Raw genomic sequence first — 17,409 nt, 5'->3', positions numbered from 1 at the left:
CACACACATCTCTTAGAGATTGGGGAAGAACTACCCTAGTTATCTTTACTTTCCATTATTGTTGAATGCTTGTGATGCACCACTTTGACTTGAGATTTGAGGAGTACTTGTGTGTGGATCTTCTCCGATAGAGTGTTCTCCTCTTGTGTTTTCCCCCAATTTCGCCTTGTGATCTTCGTGTTATTCGTGATCTCCCTCCAAATCCACCTCCAACTCCTTTAGATCGGGACACACCATAGGTTGGTCCTATATCAGTAATGAACTACTTTGGATCATGTCGTGCATCTTGGATGCTATGTTGTGTTTGAGTTTGAATTTGAAAATTTCAAAGTTATGTCATTGCAATGTCGTTGAATTGTGTGGGGTAGAAAATAAGAGTTTGAATATGATGTGAAATTGGAGTTGTAATGGGGTGAATCATAAAGAGAAGAGAAATGGAGGAAAGAAATATAGGGATTGCAGCTTTGGAGAATCTGCTAGACTAGACTGGAGCACCCTGGAATCTCTGAAAACTTTTAGGGATTGACCCAAAAAATGGTTTTAGGGTGTCCCATTTTAGGAATTCTACTAGAGGTGCTCTAACAATGAATTCCATAATGATAAATCATGCTGAGAACTGAAAAGGATTTTTGTAATAGAAAAAGGGTAGCTTCTGTGTGGATCACCACCTGTTCCTGGATTGCCCAGAAATGCCATGTGGGGAGCTCTTCTGGTAGCAATCTCTAAGCCCATAGCCCGGCGTTTTTCATCAAAAAGCATTCCCCTGGCCCATCGACGTAATTGCATTTTCAGCTCTTGCAACCCCACGATTTGTGATATTGCTTCTTCAAACTCCGCCATTGACCGTTGTTCATGACATGTCATGAGGGCTTTTTGTTTTCTTTGTTCTTCCATATGGCGAATGAGGAGCTGGAGCAGCATCTCATTGCCAGCTCCTCCTGGGATATGATTTAAGGGGATTTTGCCTTCCTGGGGGCAACATGTGATAGAACAACGTTTACTATTTCTGATACAGTTGTACAGAAAGCAATTGAACCATCATTAGGGAACCAACTGTACGTACATCATCTTTAGCATTGCAATCTGCATTATAGCTTAGCAACAAATTGACGGTGCTGCAATCTCCAGTTTGAAGTGCATGCCAGACAGCTAAATGCAATGGTGACATGCCATTCTGCAACAATATGAATTACACATATTAAGTGTGTGAATTTAGTCAACTCAGGTGGCCTAAAAGAGAAAATAGAAAGTAAATGGATAGATCTTACATTTGTTTTGGCTCCTGTATGTACACCATGTTCAAGGAGCAATTTTGCTGATTCATAAGAACTATTTTTTACTGCCATATGCAGGGGTGTCTCTCCGTACTAAAGAGCAACAGAATTGGTAGTTTATATGCTAATCTCAAATCATAGAAGGAAAGAAAACTGGGCAGAGGAGCTAATAAGGTACTAGCAAATGTGGTACTTTAGTTACCATGTTCTTTGCCTCCACCTCAACCATATCTGCACCTTGCCCTTGCCAATCAAGAAGGAATTTCACTATATCAGTATTATTGTATCCAGCTGCGACATGAAGTGGTGTTTGGCACATCTGCATCGTACATAAAAAAAAGTAAGATACGCAGTTTGTGGACAACATTACCCATGGCTAAGTCAAAGGAATAGACAAAGAACGTATAGCCACGGTTGTCTGGGATCTAGTCAAATTCCATGCAATTAAGCTGTCATTCACCCGCTCATATTCACGTTCTCAAAATCAGACTTTCCTTCCTATTCTAGAATGTCACAATTGGGTTATACATGATGTTAGCTCTAGGTATAGGATTATGTCAAGTAAATACTTTTGTAAAAGCGTTCTATTTGGCCACAGTGGGAGATATGTCATTGTAGAAAATGGTCATTGTAAATTTTATCATATGCTCTTTTCTGAAATGCAAGCAGAAAAGGACTGCAATAAGGTTTCCTACCAAGATTTGCACATGACAACATCCTGTTGACCGGCAAGAAGAGCAATAAGGAAATACAAATGACATGAAATAGACAAGCATATCAAGACAATTGGTCGAATTGGGAGATAAAATTATCGCTGAGGTATAGTTTTGACAATGACGTAATAAAATATTTACTCCTATAAAAGAACCAGTTCGTGCTGATGGTTCGTCTGCCTCTTCACCGAGAAGGAATAAAGAAACGTGCAGCGGCAAGAGTCTAAACGCTGCCCTCCCACTCAGGCACGTGAAGGTTTACATGTGCTTTGATCGAAGGGGATATTACCTAACATATTTTACTGCCAAGCGCCTGCTAGCACCGGCCATTCTTCCACAATCATCTCGCGTCGTCCATCCCATTGCCTCCTCATGGCCTCCCCCAATCCCTCTATCCTGCCGCCTCTCTCCTTCAATCCCAATCCCCGGCCAGCTCCAATCCCACTTCAAAATTCAAATTAGAGAAACTGCAACCCCTTGCTGCGCCCGCCCAATTTCTCCCCGGCTTCGTCATCCATTTTCCTCTGTTTCTCCTCCGCTCTCCGCATGCTCAGTTTCCCCTGCCATGCTCGCTCGCTGTCGCCAGTGTTGCATGCAGTGAGGCCATACCCACTGCCTGAGTCACTCGCTCGTCGCCGCCGGGATTGCATGGAGGCCACATACCCTGCCGGCACACTTGTTCGCCATCGCCAGACAGCTTGGAGGTCGCATAAACTGCTGGGGAGCTCACTCAAGAACTTCAGCGCGGCCTCACGAGCACAGTGCAACGCTGCGTCAAGGAGCAAGCAGACCGTTCGTCACGCTCTGCGCCTCTCCTTTCTCTTCTATCTGAGCACATCGTCGCCTCTTCAGATTTGCGCTCTATTTACGTCTCCACAAGGTACACCATGTCAGTTCTGAATTAGTTGGATTATAGCTTAGTGAACTGCAGTTCATGTTTGAACTTGAATATATGGACGAGACGGAAATCTTGGATTCTAAATTACGTCCACCATGTTTGGACTTCCTTGATGTTTTTTCCTAATCACTTCACAAATCCTTAAGTAATAAGATTCAATTATACAACAATGATCTGCTGAAGGTGTTCAGTGATGAATATTTTCCCTTCAGGGATAACAAAGTAAAAAAAGAATCATGTATGTGAATTCTTGCTGTGAAGTGGAGATTCCTGCCCAAAGAGCGCAACAGTCGAACCGTCTATAAACTACTCTTGCAGCCCAATAGAGATCAATTTATATACTAGGGTCAGTCATCTAAAATTGCTTTCCATGGACATGTTTGAAGTTCACACAGACAACTTTCAGAGAAGCAACTTGGATACTTGCTTTAATGTTCATTTTTGGAAATAACAGCAACCTGAATGACCAGGACAGTCCCTTAACGTGAGGCGATCATTGCTTTCACTTGACTGATGTGTTATTTGCTCATTTTTTGTGTTCATACTGAAGTTAGTTGGTGGCTTGTTTGCACGATAGTTCAACTTACGAGAAAGTATAGTCAATGTAATTATTGTCAAAGCCGCTTCATACTTCAGACATTTACATGTTCACAACAATTATGCCTTCTAGACACGAGGTAAAAACTACGAGTAGTTTCATCGTATACATGTATGCAGTGATGGTCTCAGATCTTACGTTGGGTGTTTCATATCATCACAAAGAAGCCGACCAAGTTACTCAGTTCCTTGTTGGACTTCAAACTGACTAAATTTCGCATTGTAGGGCTATACTATTTCTGAATTTTAGGGTGGTAGCAACAAGGGCGAGGTCCATGATCATGACACAGAGATGGGAAAGTGTGGGGAATGCAGGCAGCGGGAAGGTGTTGCGTTGTGGTTACCAGCTGTAGGGACGAGTATGTCATTAGCCATTTGAATGTTGGCATAGGTGAGGATGATATAATTTTTCTTTATCAATAGTCATATTTTGGCATATTCAGATCAACATGTAAATATTCCAGCACCTAGTATCCTACAGAACTATAGCCTAAAGTGTTTGTGCTTGATCTAAGTCAGCTGGTATTTTTCAAGAAGGTGTTTCTCACCAAGGAAGGTAGTTATAATAAGCATCGGCATCAACACAAGAAACAAATTTAAGATAACTGAGATTTGCTAAAAAAACAGCTAGAAGATTCCAATCTTACTAAGCATAGAGTTCCTGGCTGGACAAAAAATATATCAATTTTACAGTTTTGCTGAGTAGAAGGCAGTAGGTGTCTTTGGTTTTAGTCCAAGTTTAATCTAATGTAAGAAGAGGGTGAACGTTTGTTCCATTAAGTAGTAATCTAATGATATATATACAGCAAAGGTTGCCTGCCGAGAGCATTGCCTCCAGTGGCTTGCTGTGCGTTGAGTATTTGTTTGCAAGATGTAACATAATCCAAGGCACCTATCTAATAAAGGGGTGAATCGTGTATATAATCTGTGTACAACAGTATATATGTGTAAATGTTTCAGATTGTATAACATCGCCATTGATTTTCTTTTTAATTAAACAACGCTTGCCGGAGATGACAAATCAAAGAGATCACACCCCAGTGGTAGAGGCGAGTGGAGTGGAGGTGTGCAGTGCACAAAGGGCAAAGCAGAGGCTGAAAGTTTGTCTGATTTCTTGTGCTTGGGTATGAGCTGTTCTGTAGTAAAGGAAGATACTCTGCCTTTTTACATTGGTACTCCAATGTAAAAATTAAAATAGTGAGGGGAGGCACTCTGGCTTTTTATATGGAAGATACTCTGCTTTGTGGCAAGAGGAGATATCGTGTTACCTCTGCCCATTTTTGGGGATTATTTACTTTTTAAAGGTAGGGCTAATGACCTAAATAGCAATAACTTAATTTTCATTCAGAAGTTGCTTATCACACATATCCCTTTACAGTATATCCAAGTTTAATAACAAGATTACAATCTTTGTTAATTTTTTGTGACGTAACTTCGTGATAGCGCGTTTCTCTTGTTGAGACCCATATGCTCCATCAGACGATTGGTTTTAAGAAAGCATAGAAGAACATTGATGTGCAATCTTTCATTGGTTATGCAGTAGACAATAAAGACTTGATTGTGTACCGCCACTCTATTTTGTGCATCATATCTGGTAATGATCTCCTTGTTTCTTCTTTTTTTTTTTTTTTGCTCCTTTTCTTTGTTTGTTCAGCAAAGGAACAAAGGACATATTAGAAGCTAGACTACGACATGGACGGAAAGTATAAAAGTAAAGAAATAGTGGCAAATAAACGAAAGAAGACATTTGAGTGATGGTTGTTTTCTGAAAATTGTCATGATTATCTGTCCTTGCAGTTGTAGTGCCTCAATTAAAGTTTGTTTATTCATGCTTTCTTACTTCTATCTTGCATGCATCTAACTAGTACTCCCTCCGTCCCAAAATAAGTGACTCAACTTTGTACTAACTTTATACTAAAGCTAGTACAAAGTTGAGTCACTTATTTGGGGACGGAGAGAGTACATGATAAGACCCATTCCTAATTTTTGTTGTAAACTAAACCAGACTCGTGCAAATATCAAGGCTCTTGTACGAGGGCACAGGACAGGATATCCAAACATACTCAGTTTTCTCAGAGAGTAAAATCTAGCCAGTTCACCAAAGCAATGCCATAATTTACATGGGAAAGCGACCCGTCTTAAATGGTAACAGGCCATCTAGAAAAGGGAACGAAGCCAAGACAAATAGACAATTAAAGGAACAAAATAATGAAGAAAATCCAATATTCAATCAAACGAATCAAGGGGGATTTTTTGGAAGGAAGCAGGACAGCACACTCCAAGGAAACAGAAATGGCAACAAGAAAAATCAAACACGGCAGGAATAGAAAATTCAAAATTCGGCACCAGGGAACAAGCAAAATTCAGAACCATCGTAGTTGCGATTTCTTGGTTCCGGAAAGGAACTCGTATCCCTACACAAAAAAAATGGAAGAAATAGACAGCAAAGAAGCACATTAACTACACGAAGAGGAGCAAATAAACACGGTGGCGATGCAGTTCAAGTGCAATGTACAGAGAGTCACGGCCGAAGATTCCGAATAGCCAACGCGGGGATGAAATCCAAGAACGAGCTCAAGAAAATCAAGCCTCTGCCATACAATCTGACTAAAACCACATATTCACACCGACAAACGCTGCTTTTCTATCGAATCTCGTATGCTCAATCCACACTGCATGTGCCAAGAACGCCAGGAACGAGCAAAGATCGTGCGTCTAAAGCTGAAGAAAGGCAAGGAAGGAGGGAACGCAAGTAACAGGAAGCGCACGGACCACAGGATTCTTGTCGTTGAGGAGGGCAGGGTTCTCCTGCAGCTTCCTCTGGACGGCCGCCACGTCGCCAGCGCGCACGAGCCCGTGGATGTTCTCGGACTTGAGCGGCGTCGCCCGTCCGTTCTGGCTACCCGGCCCCGGCATCTGTTGCCGCCTTCGCTCCACTGCCCTATCCTATGGCCCCTCCGCGTGTGTGTGCGAGCGTGCACGCGCGCGCTCCCCTAGCTGCGTGTGGTGTGAGGAGGAACCGCCGAGGAAGAATGGGAGGGGAAGGACGGACGGTGACCAATCCATCAGCTGTTCCTGCCCTCCCTTTACAATTTCCCCTTTTTTCTATAGTTTGATTGATTGATTCGATGATTTGGTGTTTTGTGAAAGGGGAATTTGAGGATTTGCCACGCCTTTAATTATACTTTGAGGATTTGCCCCCGTTTACCCTGTAACTGAGGATTTACCACACATTTGTTGTGATCTTGAGGATTTGCCCTCTGTACACGGTTTGGATCATTTGGCAGATTATAGTATAAATTATGTGACCAAAATGCCCCTGGTCCAAATCAGGATGATTAATCCCAATCGGACATGTACCTTATCTCTTCTTCCTTTTGCCTGTACTCTGTTCGTCTGGATGGCCGCCCTGCAACCTCGCCGTACGTCGTGCGACCTCGCAGCGGCTATACCGGCAAGGGCGTCCTCCCCTGAGCTGCTGCTGTGTGGTGTTGTGCCTCCTTGAGCTTGCGACGCCCTCACTGTGCGCAACCTTCCACGAGCTGCCGCTGCATGCTGCTGTGCGTCCGTGAGATGCAGCGAGGTCTCGCTGTGTGGAACCTTCTCCGAGCTGCTGCTTCCTCCTGCTGACCCTCGCCGAGCTTGCTGTTGCCGCAATGGGCTCTGCCTTCCCCGAGCTGCTGCAGAGGTTCGTGCTCTCCCAAATCTAAGGAACTTCAGACTTGTGGTTCTGTGTACTTTCTGAAGTTGTGAGCTTCAGATTTGTCATTCTGGGTACTTCTTAATATTCTAATTTCTGCTTCGCCAAATGATCTCAAATTCTCCCAGAAATTCACGGTTTTCAGTAACTGTTTCAATGTTTCCTGCATAATTTCAATTTTAGGCCAAATTTGACCCAAAAATAGGCTGGAAATGATCTGTTTTTAAGTTTATCTATTTCTGTTCGGCCAAGTGAGCTCAAATTTTCCCAGAATGCTCAATTTAAAACTCTTTATTTTCTGGAATTGTTTCAACCTTTTCTGGGTAGTTTGATTTTTTGGTCAAAAAATTTGTACATCATCAGGCTACCACTTGGACAGCATTTCTTCACAAATCATGGCAAGTGCAAACATTTGGTTACAATAATAGATAGTCTGACTCTGACATCCATACATAAGAATCAACAAACATAGTTCGACACAAAAGGACACGACATAGCATGTTCAGCCCCCAAAAATGACATGGCATAGCATCTAGTTCACCACATAAGCACGTCACGATCTACGTTCTTTTTCTCTTAGGGGTCAACTTTCTCGCACGCGAGGTTGAAGGCATCTCTGTTGGCTCTGATGATTCATCATCTAAGGCCATAGCCAGCATCCTATAAAGAGTGGAATAGTAAACATGAGAGATCAACTTTGGACTGCAATGAAATAATCATTTTACTGTATATTACCTTCTTGTCACTGGCCTAGGACTATCATGGAGACTGGCAGGAATAGTAAGCATTTGCCTATTGGGTGTGCCAAGAGGAGCACCACCAATTTGCCTGTTGGGTGTGCCAATAGGAGCACCACCAATTTGAGGTCCTGGCTCATCATCTTCAGCAGGATATGTTCTTGCTCTCTGTTTTCTCTTCCTGCAACATGATACAAAATGCATATAACTGGAAACAATTCATAACATGACAAAAGTAATGCAAAATATAATTGGTTATATAATTACCTTTTTTTGGGACCATTTAAAGGGCAACCAGCTTGTCTGTGACCTAGTTCATTGCATCTTTTGCATCTGTTTTGGCTGCCCAATTGTTTAGGTTCTTTCTTTTTTGGACCACCTTTTCCACCTTCGAGGGCACTCTTGTACCTCTGCTTTCTAGGCCTTCCAGGCGGTCTTCCTTTGTCAATTGGTGCATCCATGTCGAAACCAACATCCACATGAGGCCATTGACTCCTATCTGTCATGGGCTCAATCTCACCTGCATAAGCTGCCCTAAACTTGTCCAAGGAGAAATAATTATGAACATAGTCTACCCATTTGGGGTTTCTCCTCCCCATCAAAAATACTAGAGCATGCTCACAAGGCTTTCCGGTGTGCTGCCACTCCAAACAAGTGCATTCATGTTTGTCAACCTTCACAACATGCCTAAGACTGTTTTTGCTTGTGTCCCTGACTTCACAACTACCATTACCTGATTTTCCAACTTTTAGATGACCAAGCCCTCTAGTCCTATTGAAAATCTGTTGAATAACAGCAGGAATGATCTTTCCCCTCAATTTCTCCCCAATTCTCCTTCTTTTGTATACTAGTTTCATCAACAATTCTCTATATGTGTCAGCAAGCTCATGAACAGGCAAGTCTTTATAATCTTTTATCCAGTTATTAAAAGACTCGGCCAGATTGTTGTTTATATAATCACACTTGATGTCTGCATTGAAACTGCATCTCATCCACTTCAAACTGTGATAGGTTGACAAATATTCATGCACACGGCTACTAGCTGCCAAGACTTTCTGCATATGATGGGAGAAAACTTCAGGCCTATATGCCCTAGCAGCAGGCCACATCCTACCAAACACATCACCTTTGAATTTTTTTGTGAAGTTTGCCATCAAGTGCCTAAAACACTCTCTCTGCTCCACATGAGGAAAAACCTTTTTGACAGCATTTTCTAAACCTTTGCATGCATCTGTACATATAGCTAAGTTAGGGACTGAACCTAAAGCTCTATTGAGTTGTGACATGAACCAAGTCCAGTTTTCCTCGGTCTCTCCATCAATGAACCCAATTGCAAGAGGAAACATCCAGTTATGACCATCTAATGCTGTACAAGCTGCCAAGTGTCCTCTCCATCTACCATTCAATGCCGTAGAGTCTATGCTGAGATATGGTCTACAACCAGCTAGAAAACCATCTATGGAAGGTTTAAGAGCCATAAAGAATCTGTGAAAGTGGACTTTACCATCTACTACCTTGGTATCAACCTCTACGATGCTCCCTGGAGATCTCTTCTCAACTTCTGCTTTGAAGTTATGCAAATTCTGAAAACTCTGCTTCAAAGTGCCATAAATCTGTTTTTCGGCTCTAGATTTACCCGCCCAAACTGTATCATAACCAATGGTGATGTCATAAGTTTCTTCGAGTTTCTCTTGTAGTTCTTTACATCCTATGGTAGGATCATTCTGGAGTATACTCATTGCCTTGGCTTCAACCCAACCTTGTGTTGCCATGGTGGTTTTTACTCTGCTACTCGAAGAACACTTGTGTTTCTTACTCATCTTAGTGACCTGCATCCATACAAAACAAATGGCCTATGAGAAATAGTGCTGCATTCAATAAAAGAAAATCAATCACTACCTCCGATCCATATTACTCATACTTAAGTTGCGACAAGTAATATGAATTGGAGTACTAGAAACAGAAGTTATTGTTAGCAAGAAAGTTCTTAGTACCCTTATTGTTTTCGCATCAGCCCTTAAACGAGCAGTTATTCTCCATGGACACTTGATGCCTCTGCATAGTCCGAGATATCTTTTTTTGTCTGTTTTATATCCCCATATGTCAATTTCATTGTTAATGGCATATTGTTTTATTGCCATCCTGAACTCTTCCATTGAAGGAAACAAGGCACCTACATACATATGAGGGTTCTCTTTGTCATATGCAATCTCCTCCTCTTGAGCTATCTTGTCATCAACAGGAATAGCAGCCTCAGTTAATAGTTGTTGGTCCTCCTCATCAGTGAGATACGCATCTTCACTAGGTGGCGAAGAAGGTGCTTCATGTGTCTCATCCTCCTCGATACCTAGAAAATCACACATATTCTCCTCTGTAACTGGAACATCCACTTCATCTTCATTTGGAGGAGCAATCTCAATTAGGCTCCAATCAATTGGTGGTTCTATGTCCAACACCACCGAAGACCCGCATTGCTCATTGCTTTCAGCAATGTCAGAAATTGATGGCATATTGGGTTGAACAACATCACATGTTGCAAAGTTAATATCATTGTCAACAAAAGCACTTGTTTGACTCGCCATTGATTGAACAACCTCAAGTGCTTCCTCATTCGCATTGTCCACAACCACAGATGATGTAGCACTGCATAGTACATCATCCATAGCTGATTTTAGGATTTTAGGTGCCTTCTCAACAGGTGCCTTCTTAGGTTTCTTAGCAGCTGGTTCCTTAGTAGGCTTGTTAGCTCTCTTCGCGGCAGATTTCTTAGCAGGTTTTGTATGCACCTCAACTAGCATCTTCACATTTTCTTCCTCTCCCCACATATGGTCAAGCAAATGGCTTCTCAATTGCTTGGTGCTAAACAGTCTGCATTCCTCATCAGAATCCTTATCATAGCCAAACAGATGCACCTCCTGCCATGGGCCCCATGGTATGTATTGGCTCAAGTCGTATGTAAATTTGTTTAAAGTGAGCCCCTTCCATCTAATCTGCATTTCAATATCCTGCCGCTCCATTTGTTCCTCGGCGCCATCAGCAAGCATGGCCCGATATGGAAGAACTCTAACTTTAATGTTAACATGAACAGGCTGCTTCACCCTACAGTGAAATATTCGAAGTTTACGGTTAGGTTGTTCATTGACGGAAATGCGGATATAGTATCATTCTCACCTTTGTGTCTTCAGAGCAATATCCTCAACACCCATATTAGGGCCATCATCCATAGCATCCATCCTCCACAGATCAACCGTACATGCTCTGCAACAAACTTGTTATTCTCTTTACATGTTTATTCAACAGGTGCCTAATGGCTTTTATTTTATCTTCAGGTTTCTTAACATTAACAATCAAGTGGAAACTAATGGCAGGACTCTGAATTTGCAAAAAATCTGGAGATGATTTTTTTGGAGTTTGTTGATCAACTATGTTTTAGGGATAAATCTGGGAGTTGGTTCAGACTCATACTAAGGCAAAAGGTGGACGTATTGACATGTTGCACTAGAGGAACAACGACCTTGGGGGAGCAGGTGACGGTCGAAGGAATGGCATATAGTGGCACATCTTACCAGGTTGCAGCCGCCGGCGCCGCCGCCGCTGCCGTCGTCGCCGCCGCCGTCGTGGTGGAGATCGAGGTCGCCTTCGCCGCACCCACCCAAATCGTATCAGACGAGCGTGATATCTGGGACAGAACGATCGGGGTTGGCTGCCTCTCACGTAGATCAACACGAGGGCTTGTTGGTCATTTTGCTGTGGCCCGTCTCGTCGGGGGCAAATCCTCAAGATTACAGCAAATGCGTGGCAAATTCTCAGTTTCAGGGTAAACGGGGGCAAATCCTCAAAGTGTAATTAAAGACGTGGCAAATCCTCAAATTCCCCTTTGTGAAACCACCCATCCTCCGTCCAACCTTTTCTTCGTGCCCGATCCCCCTCCCTCCCATATTCTTCCTCCTCAACCGCCTCCTCCCATCTTCCCTCCGCCTTTCTCTGTCGGTGCCGCCAGTGTTGAGTATATGTGTTATGCATATCTGTGTATTGGGCTTACCTCCTAGTTCCTTGTATAGTCAAGGTCGTGGTCCATCTTTTGTACATCATAGGTACGTGCGTTTGTAACCCTAGCCTTTCGCCGCCGCCCGCGCGTGTCTCGGGCCAGCGGCCCCTCCTCACCTCACCAACTCGGCGGGTCTCCGTATACCCGTTCCAACGATCTGGGCTAGCTAGCTAGACAGAAGATCCATCAAGCTGTGTGCTTGTGTGCTTCTTTGGTACGTGCTCGTTGAATCTTCGTTGAGCGGCGGCTTGAAAGTAATCGATCTACTTGCTCGCTGCTGACTATTGTCACTAGCGCCTGCCGATCGCTAGCCAGCCTGTGCGTGGCTAGCCCGTACGCCCGCCGCATCGCCACACTAGACGCCTCTCGCGCCCCGTCGCGGACCAGCGATGGCGTCAACCGGCCCGTCTACTGTCGCCTTTGTCGTCCCGCCGCCGACACCCATTGGCGCGGCTCCACCGCCGGTGCCCTCCGGTCAGTCCGTCTTCGCCCCTCCGGCGCGGCCCCCATGTGCCCGTTCCCACGAACGGGGCGTACAGGGCTCCGCCCACGTACGGGTCTTCTGGGTACTAGTGGGGATCGTCAGTGGGCCAGTACTCGCCCGCTGGGCAGCAACCAGACAACGCCCAGCATCTGCAGCATCTGTCAACGGGTCAGCAGGTTTTTCTGGCGGATCATCCGGCCTACCCGGCACCGCAGTTGTCGTCGGGGTTGCTATCCATACCGTACGGGACTCCCACCCCTCCTGCGCCTCATGCGTACTATGCGGCTCCGCAGCGTATGGAGAGTACCCACCGTCGCAGCTGAGCGGCGGTTACGGCTTCCCCATGGCGTCTTCGTCCACCTCGTCGACCTTGCCGCCGGCGCCCTGGGACCCGGTGCTCCTCATCGGGCTGCATGCCGCTCCTACGCCGAACAACTACACTGGAGGTGGTGATTGGTACATAGACACCGGTGCTACGGCTCATATGTTTGCTCATCATGGTAACCTTTCCTCCTTCACTCCTGTCTCCACCGACCGCCGCATCATTGTCGGCGACGGTTCCACACTTCCTATCACACATGTTGGGCACACTTCTTTTCCTTCTACTTCTACGCCTTTATCTTTGTCTAACATACTTGTGTCTCCTCATCTTATTAAGAATCTTATCTCAGTTCGTTATTTCACTCGTGAAAATCTTGTCACTGTTGAATTTGACGAGTTTGGTTTTAGTGTCAAGGACGCTCGAACCAGGATGGTACTTCACCGATGTGACAGCCCCAATGAGCTCTATCCGATGCATTCGCCCTCATCCACCACCACCGCACCGGTCACTCTCTCCGCTGGAGTTGATCTGTGGCATGCTCGCTTGGGTCACCCCAACCCCGTCACACTTCGTCATATTCTTAGGAGTTTCAGTTTCAGTTGCAATAAGATCGAGGATCACACTTGTCATGCCTGTCGAGTCGGCAAACACGTTCGCCTGCCATTTCATAATTCCACCATCATTGCTTCTTTTCCTTTTCAGTTGATTCATAGCAATGAGTGGACCTCTCCGGTTCCTAGTAACTCGGGCTATTTATATTATCTGGTCATTCTTGATGATTATTCTCATTATGTGTGGACTTTTCCTTTGCGCAGAAAGTCGGATGCACTCTCTATCTTGACGGCTTTTTACTCCTATGTCCGCACACAGTTTGGGCGTCCCATCCTTGCACTTCAGACGGACAATGGAAAGGAGTTCGACAACCTTGCTTTCCGCACTTTTTTGGTGCATCACGGCACCGTTTTCCGCCTCACATGCCCGTACACTTCACAGCAAAACGGTCGAGCCGAACGCGTCCTTCGCACTCTGAATGACTGCGTTCGCACGCTCCTGTTTCATGCCAATGTGCCACCTCGTTTCTGGCCGGACGCACTCGCCACTGCATCACTTCTTAACCTTAGACCCTGCCGCCCATGGTGGAACTACGCACTTCACCATCTTCTCTTTGGTACGCCCCCGTCCTATGACGACTTGCGTATTTTTGGGTGCCTTTGCTATCCTAGCACTGCCGACACTGCTTCTCACAAGCTTGCACCTCGATCCGTCGCTTGCATCTTCATCGGCTACCCCTCTAACTCCAAGGGATATCGGTGCTATGATCCTATCTCCCACCGTGTGTTCACCTCCCGGCACATTTACTTTGATGAGCATGTGTTTCCGTTTCACTAGGTACCCCCAGTTGTTCCTCCCGCCACCGGTGACGGGGGCTCCTCGACGCCTCTCCCAGGTCCCTCGCGCGCCTCTCTTGGCCCCCTGGCTTTGAGGCGCGCCCCCAGCATGCGGTGCCTCCTACAGTCGCGGCGCTGGCGCCCCCGATGTTGGCGCCTCCGGTGCCCGCGCTACCCTCGGCGCCCCCGGTCTCCTCGGCGCCCTCGGCGGCCCCGGCGCCCCCGGCCTCCTCGGCGCCCCTGGCGCCCTCGGCGCCTGTGGCCGGTCCGGTCACCCACGCTCGTACGGGCGTTTCTCGCCCGAACTCGCGCTATGCCTCGGATGACTACGTCCATGCGGAGTCCACCTCTAAGCCATCGCCGTTGCCGTCCTCCATTCGAGCCGCTCTTCATGACCCGCTCTGGATGGCTACGATGCAAGAGGAGTTTGACACCCTGCTGCGCAACCGGATGTGGCAGCTTGTTCCCCGTCCCCGGCACGCCAATGTCATTACCGGGAAGTGGGTCTTCAAACACAAGCTCCGTCCTGATGGTACCCTTGATCGCTATAAAGCGCGTTGGGTTGTTCGTGGCTTCCGACAGCGTGCTGGCATCGACTTCACCGACACATTCGCTCCGGTCGTCAAGCCCGGCACGATACGCACGGTTCTCCACCTTGCGGTCTCCCGTGCTTGGCCGGTGCACCAGATGGACGTCTCCAACGCCTTCCTCCATGGTCACCTCGAGGAGCAGGTCTTCTGCCAGCAGCCCACCGGGTTTGTTGATCCGGCGCTTCCCGACCACGTGTGCCTACTTTCGCGGTCCTTGTATGGACTCAAGCAGGCTCCGCGCGCTTGGTACCAGCGCATCGTGGCGTTTCTACACCAGCTTGGGTTTCGCTCCACCCGCTCGGACGCATCGCTCTTCGTCTATCGCCAGGGCTCCGACACGGCCTACTTTCTACTCTATGTCGACGACATCATCCTGACGGCTTGTACGGCTGGTCTTCTCAGTCAGCTCACGGCTCGTCTTCGCGCTGAGTTCGCCATTAAGGACTTGAGTCCTTTGCACTACTTCCTCGGTATTGAGGTGGTGCGCCGTCTGGATGGCTTCTTTCTTCATCAGCGGAAGTACGCTCATGAGCTCCTGGAGCGCGCTGGCATGCTTAACTGCAAGCCCGCCGCCACGCCTCTTGATACGAAGGCCAAGCTTTCTGCCACGGATGGTTCTCCTACTTCGGATGCTGCTTTCTACCGGTCTATCGTTGGTGCTCTCCAGTACCTCACTCTGACTCGACCAGAGATCCAGTATGCCGTGCAGCAGGTGTGTCTCCATATGCATGCTCCTCGGGACGTTCACTGGGCCGCTGTCAAGCGGATTCTCCGCTATGTCTGTGGCACTATGGATCTTGGCGTCACGTTTCACGCCTCCGCTGACACCTCCCTCACCACCTACTCCGATGCAGACTGGGCGGGCTGCCCTGACACTCGTCGCTCCACCTCGGGCTATTGTGTCTACCTTGGCCCCTCGCTCATCTCGTGGTCGTCCAAGCGGCAGCCTACGGTCTCTCGTTCCAGTGCTGAGGCTGAGTATCGTGCGGTGGCCAACGTCGTCGCCGAGTGTTCGTGGCTTCGCCAGCTGCTTCAGGAGCTCTCCTGCCCTGTTGACCGTGCCACAGTGGTCTATTGTGACAACGTCTCAGCGGTCTACCTCTCCGCTAATCCGGTGCATCATCGATGGACCAAGCATATTGAGTTGGATATTCATTTTGTTCGGGAACAGGTGGCCCTTGGCCATATTCGTGTTTTACACGTCCCTACTTCCCAACAATTTGCAGATATCATGACCAAGGGCTTGCCTACGGCGTCATTTGAGGAGTTCTGGTCCAATCTTTGTGTCAGCAGCGGTGCCGCTTCAACTGCAGGGGGTGTTGAGTATATGTGTTGTGCATATTTGTGTATTGGGCCCACCTCCTAGTTCCTTGTATAGTCGAGGTCGTGGCCCACCTTTTGTACATCATATATACGTGTGTTTGCACCTGAGGAATACAACACATGATTCCTACATCTTACAGCCAGGGTCTCATGCCTCCGATGCTAGGGGCCACGCCGCCGCGTAACCCCGCTGCCCCGGCGACCCACCTCCTCGCAGCGCGAGGCAGGCGATTCCTCCACGCCCAATGACCTCCCACTACTGCCAAGTCCCTACCCAGGCAACCTCCCACCGCCCACCGCCGCCAAGTCCCTACCCCAGCAACCTCCCACCACAGCGGCGCCTCATCCCCGACTCGCCTGCCTTTAATGTCGCCGCACCCGCGATAGGGATCTGAGATCCCCGAAACCCGCAGCCAAGCGGCGACGGATTGGGGTTCCTCCGCCACCCTGCACCCAGCCACCTACGGATCTAGGCACCCCCTTCCAGCAGGCGACGGATCCGAACTCCTCCTGCTACACGCCTCCCCCAATCTCTCGTTGTTCATCTCCGTCGAGCCGCAGGATCCGGTGAGACCTCGCCCTATTCAAGTGATGCGGCTCTGGTGGAGCGACGCCAGGTACAGGGCGGCACGGGCTGGCTCCCCACAGCAGACCTCCTGTGCAGCTACCGCCCCGCTCCCTCCCCTACTCGACTACTCCGGCGAGTACCCAGTAGCTCCACCAGTGGCGCTCCCCCAATTAGCATCGATATGGTGCCCCTGCCTCGATGAGCTCCTCCCTCCCCCTCCTCTATGGTGTGTGTCCACTGCTTGTAGTCTGCAAACGACGGTGGTAGCCAAACAACAAAGTCGCTCTCATCGAACGGCGCGTGCAGCTCACAGGAGCTCGTGATGAGGACATCAATACCATTGTTACAACCACAACCCCTACTGCTACATATACTGGACCAATTACTAGAGATCACGTACGCCAATTAAATTATCAGGTACTTTCGTTTCTTGGTAATGATTCTAATGTTCATGAGAATATAATGCTGCCTAAATTGGATACATTTGTTTTGCTTACAAATGAAGGGCCTGGTATGGATAAGAGGGATGAACACTGGAGTAAGACCAAGCATGGAGATGATGGCATGCGCAAGGGGAACAAGAACGGAGTTACAAGTGATGATTTCAGGACTTTGAAGCCACCATAAGGAGTGCATGAAGCCTTGGACAAAATACACAAGATTCCACTTCATAAATTTCGTCCAGAGGCTATTCTAGGTGCTGCGTCGCCTTATTATTGGGCCAGGCCCATGTAGTTTTGAAATACTTAAGTATAGGTTGTTTTTAG

The 17,409-nt window shown here is 47.2% G+C and overlaps 1 protein-coding gene across 2 annotated transcripts in view; it reads right to left on the bottom strand.

Moving 5' to 3' along the window:
* Positions 1–12,023, bottom strand: part of LOC119316770 (protein CbxX, chromosomal-like) — a 22,854-nt gene extending 10,831 nt beyond the window's left edge. Inside the window, exons 1-5 of one of the 2 annotated variants that reach the window (XM_037591152.1) lie at positions 11,962–12,023; positions 1,477–1,593; positions 1,269–1,367; positions 1,064–1,174; positions 669–969 (exon numbers count right to left, since the gene is read on the bottom strand). In XM_037591152.1, the coding sequence (XP_037447049.1) occupies positions 669–969; positions 1,064–1,174; positions 1,269–1,367; positions 1,477–1,593 (628 nt within the window). In that variant the 5' untranslated portion in view covers positions 11,962–12,023. Of the gene's footprint in view, positions 1–668; positions 970–1,063; positions 1,175–1,268; positions 1,368–1,476; positions 1,594–6,254; positions 6,542–11,961 lie in introns of those variants that run through there. The other variant, XM_037591151.1, reaches the window with a different exon arrangement.
* Between the last annotated feature and the right edge of the window lie 5,386 nt (positions 12,024–17,409).

This window comes from Triticum dicoccoides, chromosome 6A (genome assembly GCF_002162155.2).
Source record: "Triticum dicoccoides isolate Atlit2015 ecotype Zavitan chromosome 6A, WEW_v2.0, whole genome shotgun sequence".
NCBI classification, from domain to species: Eukaryota; Viridiplantae; Streptophyta; class Magnoliopsida; order Poales; family Poaceae; genus Triticum; species Triticum dicoccoides.
The sequence above is the reverse complement of the archived record's forward strand: the minus strand, read 5'-3'. Positions and strand labels throughout refer to the sequence as shown.